An 18,939-nucleotide genomic window follows, 5' to 3' on the forward strand; every position below is an offset into this window, starting at 1 on the left:
AGCTCAGCTAACAATGCAAGACTCACCTTGGCAGCAAGACCCTGCTCAGCTTTCTGGAGTTCCTGGATTTGGTTCTCCAGAGCAGTCTTCTCCTCAGACATGGCCTGATTCAACTCCTCAGCTTCCTGTGTGAGCACAACGAAAACTCACATGTCTGACCGAATGCACCTGTCTAATAATCTGATTTCACATTTAGTAAATAAATGTTCACCCACTCTCAATAAATCTTTAAGGACGACATTAAACTCAAAATAGAAAAATAAGTATTTTTCTTACCATACAAGCAAATGAAGTCTTAAAGAGACAGATATTTGTGTGCTAACTGAAGTTGTCCTATATCAACTGATTACTGCGTTCTAATGACAAAGAGGCTGCTGTTGCTGCAAAGCGAGCTTCCATGAGTAAGTTAAGGCCACAACACGAAATATGGATGTCACTGCCACAGGCTGTTTCCACAAGAAAACCGACCTTGAGGCTACATCACACTGCCATGCATTTCCAGTAGCGATCACCAAGTCCATAATTTTCCGGATGTCATCATCAACATCACGAGTTTGAATCAAATGGCGGGAAAAAAGCGATCTATTTTACACTTCTCAGTAATAAATGCACCTTCTCTCACTGAATGACCGTCAAGAGAACTGCAAAACGACAATTGAGTTTTAGCGAGAACGTGAACTAGATGGAGTTGTCTCCTAACATTATTTAAAGAAAACAGAAACTTTTTCACTTACTTGTCTCTGGTACAACAAGAAAGAAAAACTGCCACATGCCTAGCACCATTGCTACGTTCCCATGACAGCTCCTGAGCTGCACATGGCTGTGATTCAGTGTTAAAGCCATTAAATCTCCACTCAGCAAAACTGCTGATTCAATGCCAATCACAGGAATTCACTTAGTGCAAGAATGACCCCGAGAATGAATTTCAATTTCACTGAGAACTGTTTCGTTACAACTGCTTTTCCGAATCTGCACAGCCCCACCATAAGCATTTCATGGACGAAAATTGACGTCGCGTTAGTTAGCTGCGGCAAGCTGCCACATGTGACCAACCTTGAGCTGAGTCTGCAGCTGCACAATCTCCTTCTGATGCTTGTCAGTGCGAGCTGCCAGTGCACTGATCTCTTTCTGAGCAGCATCATACACTTCTCGCAGCCGGGCACACTCGTCTTCCAAGTTGGAGACTGTGTACTGCAGTGTAGAATCAAACGGACATCAGATCATTTGTTGAAAGAAAAGACAACCAAGCAGAAACTTGGCAAATGCCCATATCTCTTCCCCAAAGCATACTCAAAAGAAGCTTTGTAATACAAAAAAAAAGAATAGGTGAGCGAAACATCTAATCACACATTCCTAATACTATAATTAGTCTTACTGCCCTCAAAACCTCCAAATTTGCAGAGCTAACTAATCCTACTGAAATCAAAAGCCCCATAATGACATAGTTAACAATTAATACTTTGGTACATAAAGACCATTATGCTTCACACTTTGGTCATTGGAGTCCTGGTCCGGAAAACCTCAACTGAACGAAGAAAAAAAAAATTGCTGTATAATGAACAGAAACCAATCCAGAGAAAAGTGACTCCATACCTCAAGCTCTTGCACACGTCGAAGGGCCTCCAACTTTTCTTGTAGAACTTTCTTGAGAGACTCCTACAGAAGAATGCTATTAGCTTCACCTTCTCTGGCAACGGTGAATATGAGAAAGCAAAACTTGTTTGCTGACGGCAGTTCACGGAGCTTACCTTTGCATTGTCTTCATACCTGGCCCGTTCTTCTTGTAGTCGAGTTATTTCTTCCCTCAGCTTGTCATCCGTGGTAGACTGACAAAAAAAAAAAATGAAAGCACACACAGAGCTACACTACAACAAAGAATATAAGATAAATTTGTCACTACACAACCGCAAAGGTTTTTATGATCAGTTATCAATCCTCGCATAAACAAACATTGCAGGTAAGGTGGTAGTGCTTATACTCAGTTTCATACATGGCAGTCAACACAGCCAAGGCTGCGGAGCCTGTTTGCATTTCTCGTCCGCATCGTAATGTAGTGCGTCAGATGTAAAAATAGTAATGAACTTAAAAATAAAGTGTTGGTCGACATTGCAATATAATGATAAAAGTGTTTTATTTTTCAAAAAAGATTGCTTTTTCTTTTGTGTTCTCCAAAACAGAGCGCCTTAGCTTCCTGGTTTTTCCGGCTCCTCCTGTATCAGGTTTTCGCAGCTACGCCGGCCGGTCAGGTGTCGGCTTTGGTCCTTTGGTTTTTGAGTCTGTGAAAATGGCGCCGCTATCTCCTACTCGCTTGTTTTCTTTGCCCAATGTGACTTCAAGAACATCTCTTGCTCGCCTCTTTTCCAAGCTGAAGCGTCCGAAGATTTTGAAACACTGCAAGTGGGCGGGTGATTGTCAACGTGTACACTAGCATAAGGGAGTGCTTCCCAGAGAAGATTGTGCGTGAAGTTCTCACAACTGTGGGCGAGATGACCGGGGTGAGCCCTCGGACAGTTGCGAGGTTCAAGAAAGAAGGTCTCTGTGCTGGAATAAAATCACCGCAAAAACGATCTAGCAAAGTGAGAATATCCAGCTCTCGCAGTGTGAAGTACGACAGCTTTACACTCAACGCCATCCGACTCAAGTTGCATCGTATGTATGCCGAATGCGAAATACCTACTTTGGACAATATCCTGGATGAAGTGAACGGAGATGCCGATTTGCCGGACATGAGCAAGGCTACCTTGTGGAGATTACTGAAAGATATCGGCTTCAAGTTCGAAAACCGAAAGCAAACTCTCGCACTCATCGAGCGATCCGACATCGTAGCCTGGCGGCGCCGGTATCTCAGAGCGGCATGTGCACTAATATACGACACCAGTGACACGACTTGTTGCGTTCGATAGCCTGCGCAGCAGAATCTCTGCTCAGGGCCTAAATGCACAACTTTCAACAATCCCCATCTCGCCGCACTACCTCACACCCATAAAACACCGAATCCAACATCTAATACAAAACATTACTGCGAATGGAAGCACTTCAAATAATTTTGCTTGTGACAACAGCTCAAAGAGGAGACCTCCCAAATCAGACACCCCTCACTTTAAAGCCGCTGAAGTACACCGATCAATGCCGGGTTGCCGCTAGCCGAGGCTGCTCCGAATAATCGACGCCACACTGAATTCTATCACCACACAATTAATGATTCAGTGTGTGCCGCATTTAAAAAGTCACTGAACGCCCCGAGAACAGCACTTCGCAATCACGTCCGTCGCCAATACACTACACTGCCTTTCCCCTTCGAAACAAGTAAACAGCGCTGCGTTTTTCAAAGTAGGCATTACAGTTCGATGAAAAACGGCCAGTTATACATAGCTCACATTTCGACCTTCTACGTAGCGATTCTTTTAAGGGAAAAAAGTTAAAAAATAAGTGAAAAAAAAAAAACAGCCAGGCCGGGAGTCGAACCTTGGCCCCTCATAAAATGAACAGCCAGGCGTGCGCTTCGTACCACTCAGCCATGACGGGAGGCAGACAGATACATTTTTTTGCAGCGGGATACTTTCGTACCTTCGGCAGCGTTGACTGCTATAACACAGAGTATAGACACTCATTGCCTCAAATTGCTGCCATCTGATTTGAAGGAATTCTGAAGAACCTTGGACATTTAGAAACATGGAAGTTCACATCCCCTAAGTTGTGACAGTCTTGGCAATCAAGTACATACGGTAGTGCACAAAACATTGCATCACAAAAAAGCAATGATGCTTTCACCACTTGAACCTAGCATTTATGACACTGTGAAAAATAGCTGCATGGTGATACCCACTCCCTACTTGCCCAGTCAAAATAATAAGGTTTGTATTTGGTCATTCAAATCATTTCATGAATGGAGTCATTGTGTGTAGTCATTTTTCAGCCATCCACATACAGGAGAATTTTCCAGTAATGCATGCGGCATCACTCTGAATCAAGTACTGACAAAGCACAACATCTGGCCACATAATTAGGTTTAGATTTCTTTTACAACTGTTGTAAATGGTACGCTAAAAAATAATTTGTTGTGATAAAAAGCAGGGACTATCAGGAATATAACCCCGCATTTTGGCACACTGCTCTTCAACACAGAAGTACACCCTTACCTTAGCGCAGGTTTGTAGCTGAGCCTCAAGTGTTTCAATCCTGTTGAGCAACCGGTCTTCTTCAATCATTGCCTGTTAGGTTGAAAACACAGCTTCACAGACAGCCATACATCAAGATTTGAATTTCACTACAGCCCCATCAAATGCAATTTTTATCAGACTAGAAAGTATCAGAAGTTTCACCTGTGAGGAAGGTCAATGAAGGCTACAGTAGCATAGAACAATTCTCTTTAAAATGTATTCAGCCAACATAAATTAACAGGCAGTAATTTCAGCACATAAAAATCACAAGAAAAAAGGAAACCAGCTCTATTAGAGTAGGTGGGAAGCAGGTGTACTGCTCTGCACCTTGTTCTGCTTACTAGGAAGGGTGAAAATTTATTTCATTACAGAATTACCATCACATTTCACAGCCCTCTTACATGGGCAGATTGAACAGCCGCTACACAACACATTTCGCAAAGATCAATGCCACCTCTGCGTCATGAAATCATGCCACATGCGGGCAATTTATAAATAAAAATGTGCTTGCACTTCACCAGTGCCAATTTTAAAATGAACTCCATACATTACATCACTGAAATGAAATTTTTGCATAAAGTTTTGTGCTTTGCATGCGCCACAGCTGAACACCCCACAAAGCCAAGACAATCCAGTAGAGTCATGCTTTGCTTATTTGCTTGGCCGTGGGTTTTCTGATGCCATTACACATTTTTGCACGTGTGTGTGATTAGTGAAGGTCGTAGGTTGGGACTTCCATTCAGGCAGAAATTTTGGAATGATTTGAGAACACATGGCAGCGGAAAATTGACAACTCTGCCAATGTGGCAAGTCCATCAACCAGCATCTTGTCAGTTGAACAGTTCAACTTAAACTTCCAACCACAGCTGAAATGAGCCGTCTTTAATATCTCAACAGTAAACTGTGCTACAGTGCATAACAGCTAACAGATGTTGAGTTCAATGAACACTCAGCTGAACTCTCGCTGAAAACTCGTATGTAACCAAAGGTACTATTACATATACAGAATAGAACAAGCAAGAGGGGTAGCTTTACCCAAAAGGCTATTCGATTTACGGGTTTCCTGGCAACATTCTTATTGCAGTAATGAGCACTGCAAAGAAAGGCACATGCACAAAAACCACTGCCCACCTTCCAGTTATTCTCGGATGCCTCTTGTGTGCCAGCAACTACCCTCTGGAGTGTGGCCATTTTGTTCTGGATAATCTGTTCTCTGTGTAACGCCTCCTACAACACAAAAAGAATTAAAAGGGGGATAAACAGTGCATAATATGTAAGATTTCCTGCCCACAATTTTGCACAAACCAGCCACATCGCCCACACTTACGACTTCAATTTTACATATGGCTTTTCTGTAGAGTGGTACGCTGGGGCTACTAAGTTGTCGTTTGACTTCAACAGGCAGTACCTGCAGAGATTTCTGGTGCACACTACGACGCTTTGCGTGCTACACAAAAGAATTCAGGTTAAGTGCACAGGCATTAGACGAGAGACTGGCACTGGAAAAGTGCTTCCTTGTCAATGGCATGACTAAACAGCCTATGGACCTCCTGCATGTTTGTAAACAAACAAGGTGGCGCTGCAGTCGCTAGCGAGCTCGTGGTAGGCAAAAGGTCGGGGAGTGGCGTCGCGGATAGGTGTTGAGCGCGGGTTTTCAAGGCTTGTAGGCCCGTTTCGTTTCTGCGAATCATAGCTATGGTCGATGCTTCCAACTTAAGTAATTTGTCAAAGTACACGAGCTCGCGTTGGTCACGTGCGGCCTATAAAGAGGAATAGTTTGCCACTGTGTATTGTATATATGGTTAGTAGTAAATATGTAGAAAGCATTCCTGCCGTTTATTTATGCGCTAGGCATTGAATAAAACAAGTTTTGACACTCTGCACTAGCCGGAATGATTTTACTTCGGGACAGTAGTGAGGGGAAGTGCTGGCGTTGTTTCGTCGGAGCAGACATGCGCTCATCGTCTGCTGACATACGTACGTGTCGCGCTGCGCGAAAAGTGGGGACAGCGTCGTGTCCCCGATCTCCCTGTCTCGCTTAGCACTGTTTTTAGCCGCATGACCACGCACCAGCCAGTCCGACTTGTCCTCTTGTTAAGCTGGTCGATTTGGTGAAAATTTTTGATTTCTAGAATTATTTTCTTTCCTAGCCCTGAAGTCTAGTTTCGTGACGAAAAATTATAGCAAAATATTGAGTACAAATTTATAAATTACGCTTTTTAGAAGTGTGGTCGTCAAAAATTGTGAGGTAATTTCTTTGATTTCAGTGCCGCATTTCTTTGACCAAAGCGAAAGCGAAGATGCCATAAACGAGGGAATAAACTTTAAGGTTCGTTTTCTGACCTCTCACATTTTCTGCGACTGGATCACTCACCTTCGTAATTCGCATGAAAATCAAATGATTCCATTTGTCGCAAACTATTCCTGAGACGTTGAGGAGCGTAATAAATCTCTCGATTTTTTTTCCCTACAGGTGCAGTATTGTGTTATTTTTTGTAAGAAACGTTTTCATGTAACTATGCATGCATAAGTACTGATCATATAGAAAAAGAACTAATCGCGTCATCATACAGAACAGGGCTTTATGTACATGCTGGCATAAAAAAACTGCGCACTATCTACTCAATTATTTGAGAGCTTGGGGGGACTTGACGACGGTGTTAATTATAATTGCCCAGAACTGCACCAGGTATAGCTATAAATAAAAGGAATGACTGAAACTAGCGTAGGAATTTCATATTTGCACCAAGTTTAGTTACATATCACATGCATGAATAACGAAAACACTTTTCATGCCGCGTCCCCTCTCAATCTCGCCACGTGTCTGTTAGTAGCACGCCTGCGGCTGCTTCTTTCCAAACAAGCTTCGCGATCATGTATTACCTCATGAAACATGACACATGCATGATACAATGAAAAAGCATATGGCGTTTAGCACACTTAAGGTACGCGACCGCGCAAGATTGACACAACTTACCAGACTTCTTTCTACTCGAATGAAATAATTATGTCGTCATATCAAGAAACAGTTTCAAGTAAATATTGAATGCCATAAAACGCGCCATTAAAACATGGTGTGCTATTAACAAAAAAACGCATTCCTTGGGGGCGAGTGAACCTGTCGGCGCCCCGTGCACCCCGGCTCAAGGTGATAAGTATGTGTGCAGCTACATATGTCTTTTTTTCCTTGAGCAATTATCAGCCTATACTATCCTGAAGTTCAGGTGAATGAACGCAGTAACTTGCATGCTATTAAGTGCATTGAGTGGGAGTGCCTATCGACTCCCAGACTTCGCGTTTTACTACCGTGGCCCAATGCCTGTTAGCCAGTTTCCGAATGCGGCATTTATGCGCGAGAAACCTATCGAGGCTAATTTAATATTTTTTATGCTACTACGCGGATCCAGCAGTGACGCAGCTGGTCAATACATGCTGCTTCTGCAGTGCACAGGCTTGAAGCAGCCGCCGGTAGCTGCGGCAGCTGTGGTAGGCACGGGCAAGCGGAACCTGTTTTGCCTACCATGCGAAAGTCGCTGCTAACATCAGCGCCACCGCATCTTCGTGACGTCGCGGGGTGAAGGAGGTCCATATAAAAAATTCAAAAGGAAATAATTTCTGCTCCCCAAGCTTAAGCTCAATGCTAAACCGCAAGTTCCGATGTGCACGATTTAGGAGACTAGACATGTGGGAATTAATAGGAAAAATACAAGCTACTCCAGACTGTACCACAATTTTTTTGAAGACAGCAGCTTGAAATTGTTGCTATGTTCCAAATTTCAATTAATAAAAATTGGGGGCCTGTAAAGATATGTTTTCCGCGTAGTTACAAAAAGGGCACCAAGCCACAGCAAATGAAATACCTGGATGCACTGCGACAATTGGTATAGCTCCTGAGTTGTGATCGCAGTTCCGGCTCCGGCAGGAACAAGAGCTGTAGATGGGCTGTGAAAGGAGAAAAAAAAGAGGGGAGGGGGGGGGGGGGGGGGTGATATAATGAGAAAGAACATGACCATCACAACTTCTCAAAACTGGACGAAGCTACCATTTCAATACTGCAGTTCTCAAGATGTGGCAACTTCGTGTTTTAAATGCGAAGTTCCAAGATGCAAGTTATAAAACATCAAAGACAATGTGCCCAAGCCCTAAAGTGCATCACATACGAGAGCTAGCATTTTACGTGCATACAAGTGCACTGAATACAGTAAAAAAAAAATGAACAAAATGCTTACAATTTAGGTGCTCTGTCAAAACAAAAGCAAACACAAGATGAAAGTTATGAAAGAAAATGCTCTAGAAAAACCTCACATGCCGAAGTCATTAATACAAATATTCTTCAATGTTAGTTTATTCAGTATTCGTGAAACCGTTACCACGTACCATCTGGTGCCCATGTTCAGTGCGGCAGAAAGGAATAAACCAAGATTTTTAGTTGTGAAAAATTACAGTGTGACATTTGGTTTTGGAGCTTAAAGCTACAAAAAATTCATTTTCAAGCCTTACAGGTATGTTAAATTATGCTTTGCTATGGGTAGAAACTAAATTTGCAAAAAAATTTATTTTCATAGCTGTGCCTTGTGGAAAAGCATTTTTTTTAGTTTAAACTACTTGCATTGATATTTGAAACTATTCACAAGTAACCTCTACTGATATTTTTAATTATCTGAGAGCAATCAATTCACAGCCAATTTTTATTACTTGTATTCGCTTCTCAACTAAACATTCGATATTCGCACACATCTAAGTAAAACCAACAGCACTTGATCAGTCATGCTTTCCTGATGAACTGCCTTCCTGCCTTTCTGAAAGCTCCCAATCTGTGCAATCAAATTCAACAAAAAAAGACTAATCCATTAAAAGTTTCTTTTTAGCCATGCCTGGAGTTTAATATACGTACGCAGTTTTTCCCCTGGAGATATTTGAAGCAGTCCCGGGTGGGATTCAGAAGCAGTTCTTTACAATGCTTGCCTGGTAAGGATGTTGCCTATTAACAGTACTATTAAAAATATGCAAGCCGTATTTACAATATGGTACTGGTGTTCTACAGGGAACCTAAGCTCAAGTTTGGCGGTGCGACGGAAGTGGCAGTGATGTGTCACTCTCCTAGCAGCAAGATGCGAATTCACAGGATACGTGCAGAGACAAGTTGAGCCGCGTCAAGTGCATTGAACACACGTTATTACTGCACTTTTTGCAACGGTATCGACTTCTTTGTTTTTGACACAAGTTGGGGAGTCGTTACTGTTGCGTTGTGGAATGCTGCAATAATCCGCACAATTTACAGAGAGCTGGGACCCGCCCATAAAACTTTACTGCTTCCCAAGCAAGAGGTACGTACAACAGAGGCCCAAAGCATGGATTGCTGCAGTCTGAAGAGTCAGGTGTTTCCTTTGAAATAGTATCGGCTTAATTCATATCGTGTACAAGTACTGGCAGCTGTGGCCACACCTCCGAGACCAACACAAGAAGTCTGGCCTAGCTGATGATTGACTCAGAAGCTGAAAGGGAGGATAAGCTCCAATGTTTTTCCACAAACGCGAAGGCAGCGCATTTTTAATAAGCAGGTTTCAGGGGGGACGCGGAGACTGGAGGCGATTTTTTTCATTTTTTAATGTAGGGCAATTAAATCTGGCATGCTTACTGGGAAGTCTAAATTTCACTGAAATATCTTAAGTAGTTTAGACAAATTTTTACATGCTTCATTGGTATACCAGACTTAGAAAGCCTGGTGTGACAACACAACAAGAAACGAGACTGTAGTCACCCTTAAGTTTTACCCAAAGGAATGGTTGATGCGTGGGAATCTCCAAGTATTTTTAACAGGCAGATCTTTTTCTACGCAGAATGTTACCCTCACACTTGCATAACGCACTCATCATTGTCATGTGAAATTAGTGACAGTGAAAAAATGAGCATGTAGTTTAGGAATATAGGACCACCACTGCATAAAGAATTTATCAAAAGACACAATGCAGCAAACTGCATGAAAACACATGAAGGCATTGCAATACTATGCTTTCTTCAAGCAGAGTAGTTGGGTCAAGAAACACGTGAGAAAACCGGCTTTTTCAGAGATTTCAGTCATGTTTATACTACCTACGGCCACAAAAACATTTTCCAAAGCCACTTCTGAGCTTTCTTAAGGAAAAATTTTCAGGAGGTGATTAAAAATACCTTACACCAAACCTACTGTTTCACAAAATTCGAGTTTATTTAGATTTTCGCGATTTGATCCCTGCATCCACATGATGTGATAGTACCCCATGCAACTAAAATTAACATGATGGAGAGCTGAGCTAGTTCATTTTGATCCATTTCGAATTAGCAGTGCTGAAACACTGAAGACAAAGTGGAAGTGAAATGTTTCCAGCGCTGTGTATGTGCGGTGCTTTTCTTTTTTTTTGCAGTTCACGCTTTTTTTACAGTGCTTCGAGATTCAAAATGACACTTGGCAACACTAGACAGCAGTTTTCGTTTCAGCTGTAGTTAGTGCAATGCCATGATAGTGCTGCCAGTGACTGCTGGCTTTACATGGCATGTGCATACGATAAGTGAAGCGGCATCAGCCGATTCATGAAAACACATGTTCAGGTAGCCGCTTTTTAAAGGAAGCTCAATGATAACGTTCAGTAAACCAACAATCCGTTATCATTTCTGAAATCTGCTATCATCCAGGCTAATCTTATTGTTTAGTGTTACTCTAGAGCGCTGCTTTTAAGCTTCGTTTCGTTCATCTATTTTATTATGCTATTATGTTTTTATTACGAGTGAAAGCACAGGCAAGCAAGTCTGATCAATTGCATTTCATGCAGGTGTTTAATCGCCTTAGCAACAAGCGTATAGTTTTAACACTGAATAAATGTTTCTTGTGCACAGAGATTTGTTTTCTGTTCTGAATGACAGTGCTAAGCTCTGCTACTTTAGAAAATGCAGTAAAGCTCAACTGAGCTCTTGAACGTGCACTAAAAACGGTACATTAAAGCAAAAGCGTGGAAATCACCAAATAAAGCTTTTAGGTATTTTTATGCTATCACCGCCTTGCACGGAAGCGATCCAGATGATCCTCCTACCACTTTATGAAATTTCCACCAAAGAGGGCGCTGACTGCTCCCTCCTGGGGTGCCTCCTGGCCGAGGTCGTGGCCCCTATTCTGAAGAAACCATGCCTGCCTACACCGCATCAAACAATCTATTGATCAGCTGGCGGCAGTGCTCCACTTGTGCAAAGACAACTGTAGCACTGCCTCAGCCATACATTGCTGATAAATGTACAACACCAAATGAGACATTTAAAACAGCTGCCAACGTCACTTACTGCAAGCGTATGCACTTTCTACGTGTGGCATTTGATGAGAAGCACAAATCCTTTGCTCAGTGATTATGTGCTCAATCAATATTTGCACCGCCATTCCTCAATGAAATTTTAGCTGCAATAACAGGAAATGCTTATGACACATGATGGTTCTCGCCAAGTCCGCCTTAGCGAGTAGCTTGAAGGACTTTCGTTCTCTAAATTACTGAGCACACAACTTGCTATTTACCAGGCTCTGCTGGATATGTCAAACAGTTTCAGGTGAACATTTGCCAATACTCAAAACCTAGCGTAAGCTGTAACACATCGTTAACATTTGCTACGCAGGGAATTGGTGTGCTGCTCCTTAGTATGCACGAAATAAAATCCAAAAGAAATGCTCAAGCATTATGTTACAATAGACTGTCTCCACACTGTGGCACCTATTTCAGCAATTTCAAACTTGGCTTCATCATGCCCACTGTTTATTCTAACTGGCATTTGCAATTAAAAAAGAAAAACTGACTTCTCCTTTCCAGTGCTCAGACCCTGAGAGCAAGCAACCGGATGTCCCATGAACACAAGAAAACTGAATCAAACCTCCACAGAGGCAGGCACAGACACAGTCAGCGAAATATCCAGGTGCAACAGCTGTGGTAATTCCAGGTAATGGGCTCAGGAATGTGCACAAGAGGCATGGCAGAAGTGTGTTAGTAAAAACAGGCATTCCTTACTTCAACCTATTTGAGGTCAGCAACTGTGTAAACCTGAAATCAAGGTGCACAAACAATTTTCCAAGCTCAGATGCCAGCAGTTTAGTTCCTATGCGCTATCCAGGTGAGTGAACGGGCAGAACCGGAAAAGCAAGAAGTCCAAAAGCCAACCACAACACCTGGGCAGAACACATGTCAAAGGAGTTATTTACCAATGAGACTAGAGCACTGGAGCCACTTCTTTTGGCAATTTTTGGCAATAATGGCTGTTGTCAGGCTTAAAGCATGCGCTAAAGGCACAAAACATGTTTCGCTGACAACTATCACCCTCTAGGGTTAAAAATTGCAGCCAACACAATTGTTATCTGCAACTAGTCTTTGGTAGTAGGAGCAATGCATGATCAGCCCGGACGAGCGCAACTTATCATTGGCGATACTGCTACAATCTGCCATGAACAGTACAGCTGGGGATGGCAGTTATAGGATTAACAATAGCTGTAGTAAAACGCAATTATTTCCAATGCCTTGATACCACAGACTTGAAGATTAGCAGCATATGTGGACCACTGTTGGTAGACTAAGCTAAAAAGAAGGAACAGTGCAGTACCTGGCCTTTGCTTCTTTCCCGTCAGGCAGGAAGAGTCGCAGTGTAGCCACGATGCACCCATGTGTGACTACACAGTAAATAAAGGAGAAGAAATATTGCCATAAAAGTGAGAATAGGTAGAACAAAAAGTAAAGATGCATGTAAAAATCGTGTCAAGGTAAAACTAAATACAACCTAGCTAGGACAGCTCCATTTCAAATATTTCTGTGTAGTCTCAACAGTACCCTTCGTCAAAATACCAATCAGGGGCTGACTAATGCATTAAAGAAAGGAAAACACTTTGGGTATACATAATACTGTCACATGTAACGATGACACTACAGGCCAATATGAAATGAGTGTCATTGAGAAATGACACACAATAAGCTTCACATCATGAATGCGGCATTACTGTGCTTCGAGGTGACAGTATTGATTTTTAAACAAGAATGACGCCAACCTAATCGTGAAAAAAATGTGGGTCACGAGTTTTCAAATCTGCATAAAAATTGAGGCTCACCTTTTCTGGAGTTTTCCACGACATCAACACCAAACTGTACAATGTCACCCGAGCAGACCTCTTGCGCTGGAGACTCCTCCGAACCTTTGCTGAGCCGCTGGTTGTTGACAAATGTGCCATTACTGCTTTTGGTGTCTTGCAGATAAAACTGAAAGTAAAGAAAGCAACAGTGTGTAACCTACATTGCAGTGTAACTAAACAGGCAACTACAGGTTAAACAGATTTTTTGCAATGCATTAAGTCGTAGTAACCTTCACAATGTCCATCATGAATAAAAGCTTATGTGTCGTTCACAGGATCAATTTGTTAACCTTGTAATGACTCAAAATGGAGTGTCTTATTACCGTGCCTAATCGTATTGCACCTTATGACAGACCGCTAGGACATTCTATGAGTCAAACAACAAGTTGGAAGATTTTAAAAGCATCAAACAGTGAAGGATTACCTTATTTCCGATAAAGAATAGGGAAGGTAACAGTAAGCTATGTATCTTGACAAGGCATAAGGCATACCTACCGCAGACTTCAAAAGCACAGTGCACATTTCTACCCAAATGGAACCGCCACTGGGCTTTGCACTCACTTGCAGTTGTACAATTTGGCACTGTTCTAAAAACGAGTGAATTTTCTTGTTAAATAAGAATGTAGCGATGCACCATGCCCCAGAGCATGAAATTTGTGCATGAAAACATTGTGAAAGTAAACTGTAAAATGTACTCAATTACACCCATTGAAGCAGATAGTATGACGACATCAGCAAGGTGAGGCGCAGAAACGAAATGAATATTTCCAAGAGATGACTGCTACCAACTGTTTTACGCCCCGCCTCACTGCACAATGTCTACTGTGCCCAACAACACCACCAAGAAAACCAGGGGTGTGCTCTGAAAGAGCCAGCATATGCATGCTGCAGCTCAGCTCAAGTTGACATGTATAAAGAAGCATTCAAGCACCAGCTTCAAGCTCTAGCATAGTCTCCACACACACACAAAAAAACGCACAAGGTGCATTGTGCTTGACAATGTGGCATATGCAGTGAAGGCCCTTTGCCTTTGTGAGGTGCCATGACAGATTGTTAAGGGAGTAATTACTCAGCATCCACCTGAGCACCAGGAGGTGCTAACCAGTAAACATTCTCTTAAAAGATATGCACTCAAACGTGGGGATTTCGTTGAACGTGAGCAACAAACAATGTGTCTGGCAAAATTGACTGAGAATGCCACTCTGAGAAAGCATGGCAGCAGATGCAGTGCCGCTCACCTTTCCTCCTTCATACCACAGCAGGGCGTGGTTCCGCGACAGCACCTTGCAGTCAAAGATGGCATTGTTGGGAGCCTGGCGACACCGCGCCACTGACCGGCCGACCTTGGCAGGCTGGTCGAGATTCAGCACACGCTCGGGAAACGGGTGCGAATTGGGACGGCAGGTCAGGATAGCACGGGGAACGCCAGGCTTAGGAGGTGGCACATCTGTCGAGAATGGCGGCGCCTGCGGCTGCTGTTGCTGGGGAGTGCAGCCACCGATTACCACTGTCGGTGCCACCTCCCCGGACAGCACGCCAGCCTTCATGGGCTCGGCCTCATCCGACGCCGCTGCCAACCCGTTTTCAGCCGGGGTAGCCGTGGTGGCTGTGATCTCGGTCTCCACCTGCGCATCATAGCAGTTAAGCAGGCTACAAGGGGAAGCATTGTGAGCCTTAATAGCATAAAGGGTTTGACTATGCATAAGTATATCTTGACCAGCGCCATGAAGTAATAGCATAGCATTAACTCTCAGTTTACAAAGGCTTCTCACGTTTAGTGCTAACAATGAAGAACCATCAAAGATGCTGTGGATATCAGCACTAACTGTGCACTGTCGATTTAGAGGAATTGTTGCTTTGCTGTATAATCAATGTGTTGTTTGTGAATTACAATGTGTGCATAGGGATCATCCACTGAAGAGTTCAACTCTGGCTGAGATTAAGCTTGGGCCACACCAGTTGCTCAGATATCACGAAGTGACAGTACGACAACATGTTTGCGGACCATCCTTCAATTAGCTAATGGCCATGCCAGAAGTGGGGTTATTGTAGCAAGTGCTATTATTGTAGCAAGCCTGGCAGATTACTGCGAACCAGTTCAAAAGCACCTTCCACATTACAATTATGCGATGAAATTTTTTTATATATACCATGACCAAAAAGGGAAAAGAAAAAGGTTTAGGCTCCCAGTTATTCATCTGTAGTGTAGAAATGATAGACTAGAGGCCCGGCATATGTGCAAAAATGACGCATAGCACTTGCACAACAGTTGGACAGCCATGCCAAACGAGGCAGCGAGAGTTGTAGAGGTACAAAAGGAAGCAATACGAATGATAGAACACGTCAGCTAGAGGTAATGCAGGCTGATCGTGAACCTCTGGCTGTTCTGAAAGTCTGAGACATGCCTCATCACACATATGACAGGGCAAGTCTCCAACTCTTTAACAGTAACAAACAAAAGAACACTGACAATAAATTTTAAAGCAGCATATGCATCGAGCGCACAGTTTGGCGAGCACAACAGCCAGACCGCTTTCTAAAGAAAATAGTATTAAAGTAAAATGGGGCGTGCCTCCAGTGTTTAGAACAGCCACAGATTAGCCCGCATTGGCACATGCTTGTTTTTTCACTATTGTATTGCTTCAACTTGTACAAGATGCGATATCGAGTACCAACTGTCAGCCTCAAGTGCAATGCGGCAGTTTGTACAGTGCAGCTGCGTAACATACCTGGCACAGATTACATGGCTGATGTTTTGCAAAAAGGAAAGGACCATAATCTGAAGCGTTTTCTTTGTCCTTCTTGTAATGTAGTAACTAGCTTTTTGTGGTTACTTAGCTGGTGAGACCACAGTTTGCTACAATGGCACCTCACGAGAAGTGAGAAGAAAAGGTTAATAACCCAATATGCATGTCCATCACAGAAGACATGCATGTATGACAAATGGACACTGTTGTTATCCTCAAGTCACTTTGTGTACCGGTATTATATTATAAACTATTCTTGACAATTTTTAAACTAATACAAATGTTGCAGACAACCCAGGATCTTAAGTTAATGTAGAAAGCACCATACCACTTTTACCCCATTTTCTAGCTACGACAGCCAGTTCTCATACATGTGGAAATGTGCTGCAAATGAAGCACATGATGTAATAGTTGGTTCATTCAGTACCAACCTAGTTGCCACACACAGAGTGTATTTGCATTGTCAAATATGCTAAGCATCATTAATATACACTGCACAAGGTTTAAAAGCAGGGGCTTTTAAGCGAACATTAAACGCAGCAGATAATAAATAGAGAACAGCACAATGCCACAAGCTTTAACTAAAATCCAAACATGAAAAATGTCGCGCGTGGGCAATGCACACTTGCATTCACTCTGCAATAATATGCACGGCGCACCGCTACAATTCACGCATCAATTTCCACTTGCATGCTTAACAACTTCCATGCATGTGCTGTTGTGTCGAACTGACAGCTGGAACATGTCCTGATCAGACATTTTTCTACTCAAGATGACTCAATCTTTCCAGCTGTAGTGCTAGCGGCAAAATGTTGCTCATTTACACTTGCATGCATTGCAAGTTGCTGTTCCTGGATTTGTCAGACTGTCCTGGCAGACAGCATTTCACTACGCGCGCATTGGCTGAACACGTTAGGGCGCGGCACTGAAGGCAGAGGCGAGCAGAAGGTTAGCCTGGCATTAAACTGTATGTTGACAGATTCTTACGATGCATAAGTCGGAAATCCATGAAAACGTGAATACGGGTAATCCGTACCTTGAGGTGCATGATAAGGCCGACGCTCGGACCGTCAACGAATGTCGAACACTATTTGATTTGAGTCAAGTGCGCAAAACACACATCGTGCCCGGAAATCGGAATGTCAACGACACCGGCTAGCTTGCAAGCTGCATCGCCGGGCAACCGACCGTACTGTAGTACAAGTCGGGGACGGCTGTGAAGACTTGTCGTATCCGTATTATGAGACTCGACGCGGCAGCACAGTCGAGGCGGATATGTGCATCGCTGCTTGTTCCAACACAAGTAGTGACACCAAACGGAGTCAAACGCACGTCAAGGCTGCATGCACATACCACACGCCCTTGAAGGAAGCAACGCCTCGCGGCCACGATAGCGAACCAGAAAGTCGGTCGATTCGGGCTCGCGACAACACAGCCTCGACAACTAGTGGACCTAAACGCAATACACGTAGAGGTGGAAAGTTCGCGCACAACCACACGAGGCTATGTAATCGGATGGCTGCGGGAGTGTCAAGCCTTCCGCAAGCCACGGTTCATTGCCCGGTTCGGCTCTATTTGCACACCGACTTTTGACAGCGCTACGCCCAAGCAACGCAAATCAGTTCTGCTGCCGTGGCCGCGCAGCACAAGTTTAAGGGGTCGGAAAGGATTACTTGCGTAACTTTCTGTTCCGTTTTCCTTTTCCTTTAATCCATTTCTAGAATGAAAAAAAAAGACTTTGAACTGGCTCCGTACACAAGCTCCGTTCACAACAGCGCCTATCTCGAAGTGAGATCTCCCGAAGTTCTCCCCGACCATGTTTAGTTTCTGCACTTTGCACCAGAGCTCCGTGTATTTGCTTACCTTGGCGGAATCCTTTCGGTAGACAACCATTAACCCTGCGACACTCGCAAAGTCATTTGCAGACCGCACAGCAGCTAGCAATAATGCGCACGCATGGCCGAACCACGATCACGGCACAAACGAAAGACATCTTGCGAAAATCCTGCTGCGAAAACTGCAGCGGCCGCTTTTGCGAAAGTCCCACGAAGAAGGCAAGCCCTCAAGCTGAGCACATGAGCAGGTCCGTCCGGCTTGTTTCCATTGCGACGAGCCAGTAGGACTTTCGGGCGCAGTGCCTGCTGAAGTATGCGGCGAGATCTTTCGCTCGCTGGGCGCTCGCCTGAGCGGGTGCACAAGGGGTCAGGCGCCCGGACCGCGAAGGACTAGGAGCAGACGAGGTCGGGCACGGAGAGCTTCACGCACGGCACATGAGAGTCGGCGCGGCAGGCCTACCTCGTTCACGCAGGGGCCAGCACTTTCTATAAAAAGCAGTCATCTGGGAGAATCGGACGGTAGCGCCCAGCGTAAAAACGTCATTTGCCCGGTTCGAGAATAGGCAGACGCAGGAGCAAAAAACAGGTAGAAAACGGACGAACGGACGGGCCAGCGAACCGCACACACATACACACAGGTTTCTACGATCCGATAATCGGGGCAAAAAAGGCGGAGGAGAAGGAAGGAGTGAAACAAGACCAAGTCGAAACGTCTGCGGAAAGCCGATGAGAGTGGTCGGAGTGGTCGCCCAAAGGTGCTCGTTTGGGTACTCTCGCCGCTCTCGCTCGCAAGGCGCCTTGCGACGCTCAGGAGCGCTAGCAGAGAGAGCGCCGCCTGCTAAGCATCTGACAAAGTTTGCGGCCTCCAAGATCAGTTAAATGTTTCGCGCCATTTCCAAATTTAGTAGGCAAACGAATTTCACCCGCGGCAAAGCAACGCCTGAAGATACGTCCGCGCGCGACTGTTATAAGGTCAGCTGTGGTGGTGATGGCAGCTTTGAGATATTCTGGGGGCGGGATGCTGGACGCGGCTTGTGTTTCCCATATGTGGGCTCACATCTTGTCCAGGG

General features: G+C 44.0%; 1 protein-coding gene across 6 annotated transcripts in view; it reads right to left on the bottom strand.

Moving 5' to 3' along the window:
- LOC144098612 (uncharacterized) overlaps positions 1-18,643 on the bottom strand; it is a 45,597-nt gene extending 26,954 nt beyond the window's left edge. For 2 of the 6 annotated variants that reach the window (XR_013307208.1, XM_077631394.1), the window contains exons 1-11: positions 17,898-18,643; positions 14,526-14,912; positions 13,267-13,414; positions 12,768-12,834; positions 8,021-8,102; positions 5,292-5,387; positions 4,140-4,211; positions 1,749-1,826; positions 1,594-1,656; positions 1,054-1,191; positions 27-125 (exon numbers count right to left, since the gene is read on the bottom strand). Coding sequence is in view for 4 of the 6 variants with exons in the window: in XM_077631394.1 (XP_077487520.1) it covers positions 27-125; positions 1,054-1,191; positions 1,594-1,656; positions 1,749-1,826; positions 4,140-4,211; positions 5,292-5,387; positions 8,021-8,102; positions 12,768-12,834; positions 13,267-13,414; positions 14,526-14,912; positions 17,898-17,927 (1,260 nt within the window). In the remaining 2 variants the exon portion in view is untranslated. Of the gene's footprint in view, positions 1-26; positions 126-1,053; positions 1,192-1,593; positions 1,657-1,748; positions 1,827-4,139; positions 4,212-5,291; positions 5,388-8,020; positions 8,103-12,767; positions 12,835-13,266; positions 13,415-14,525; positions 14,913-17,070; positions 17,583-17,897 lie in introns of those variants that run through there. The other 4 variants (XR_013307209.1, XM_077631392.1, XM_077631395.1 and 1 more) reach the window with 4 other exon arrangements.
- Between the last annotated feature and the right edge of the window lie 296 nt (positions 18,644-18,939).

The sequence above is a fragment of the Amblyomma americanum genome, chromosome 7 (assembly GCF_052857255.1).
Source record: "Amblyomma americanum isolate KBUSLIRL-KWMA chromosome 7, ASM5285725v1, whole genome shotgun sequence".
NCBI lineage: Eukaryota > Metazoa > Arthropoda > Arachnida > Ixodida > Ixodidae > Amblyomma > Amblyomma americanum.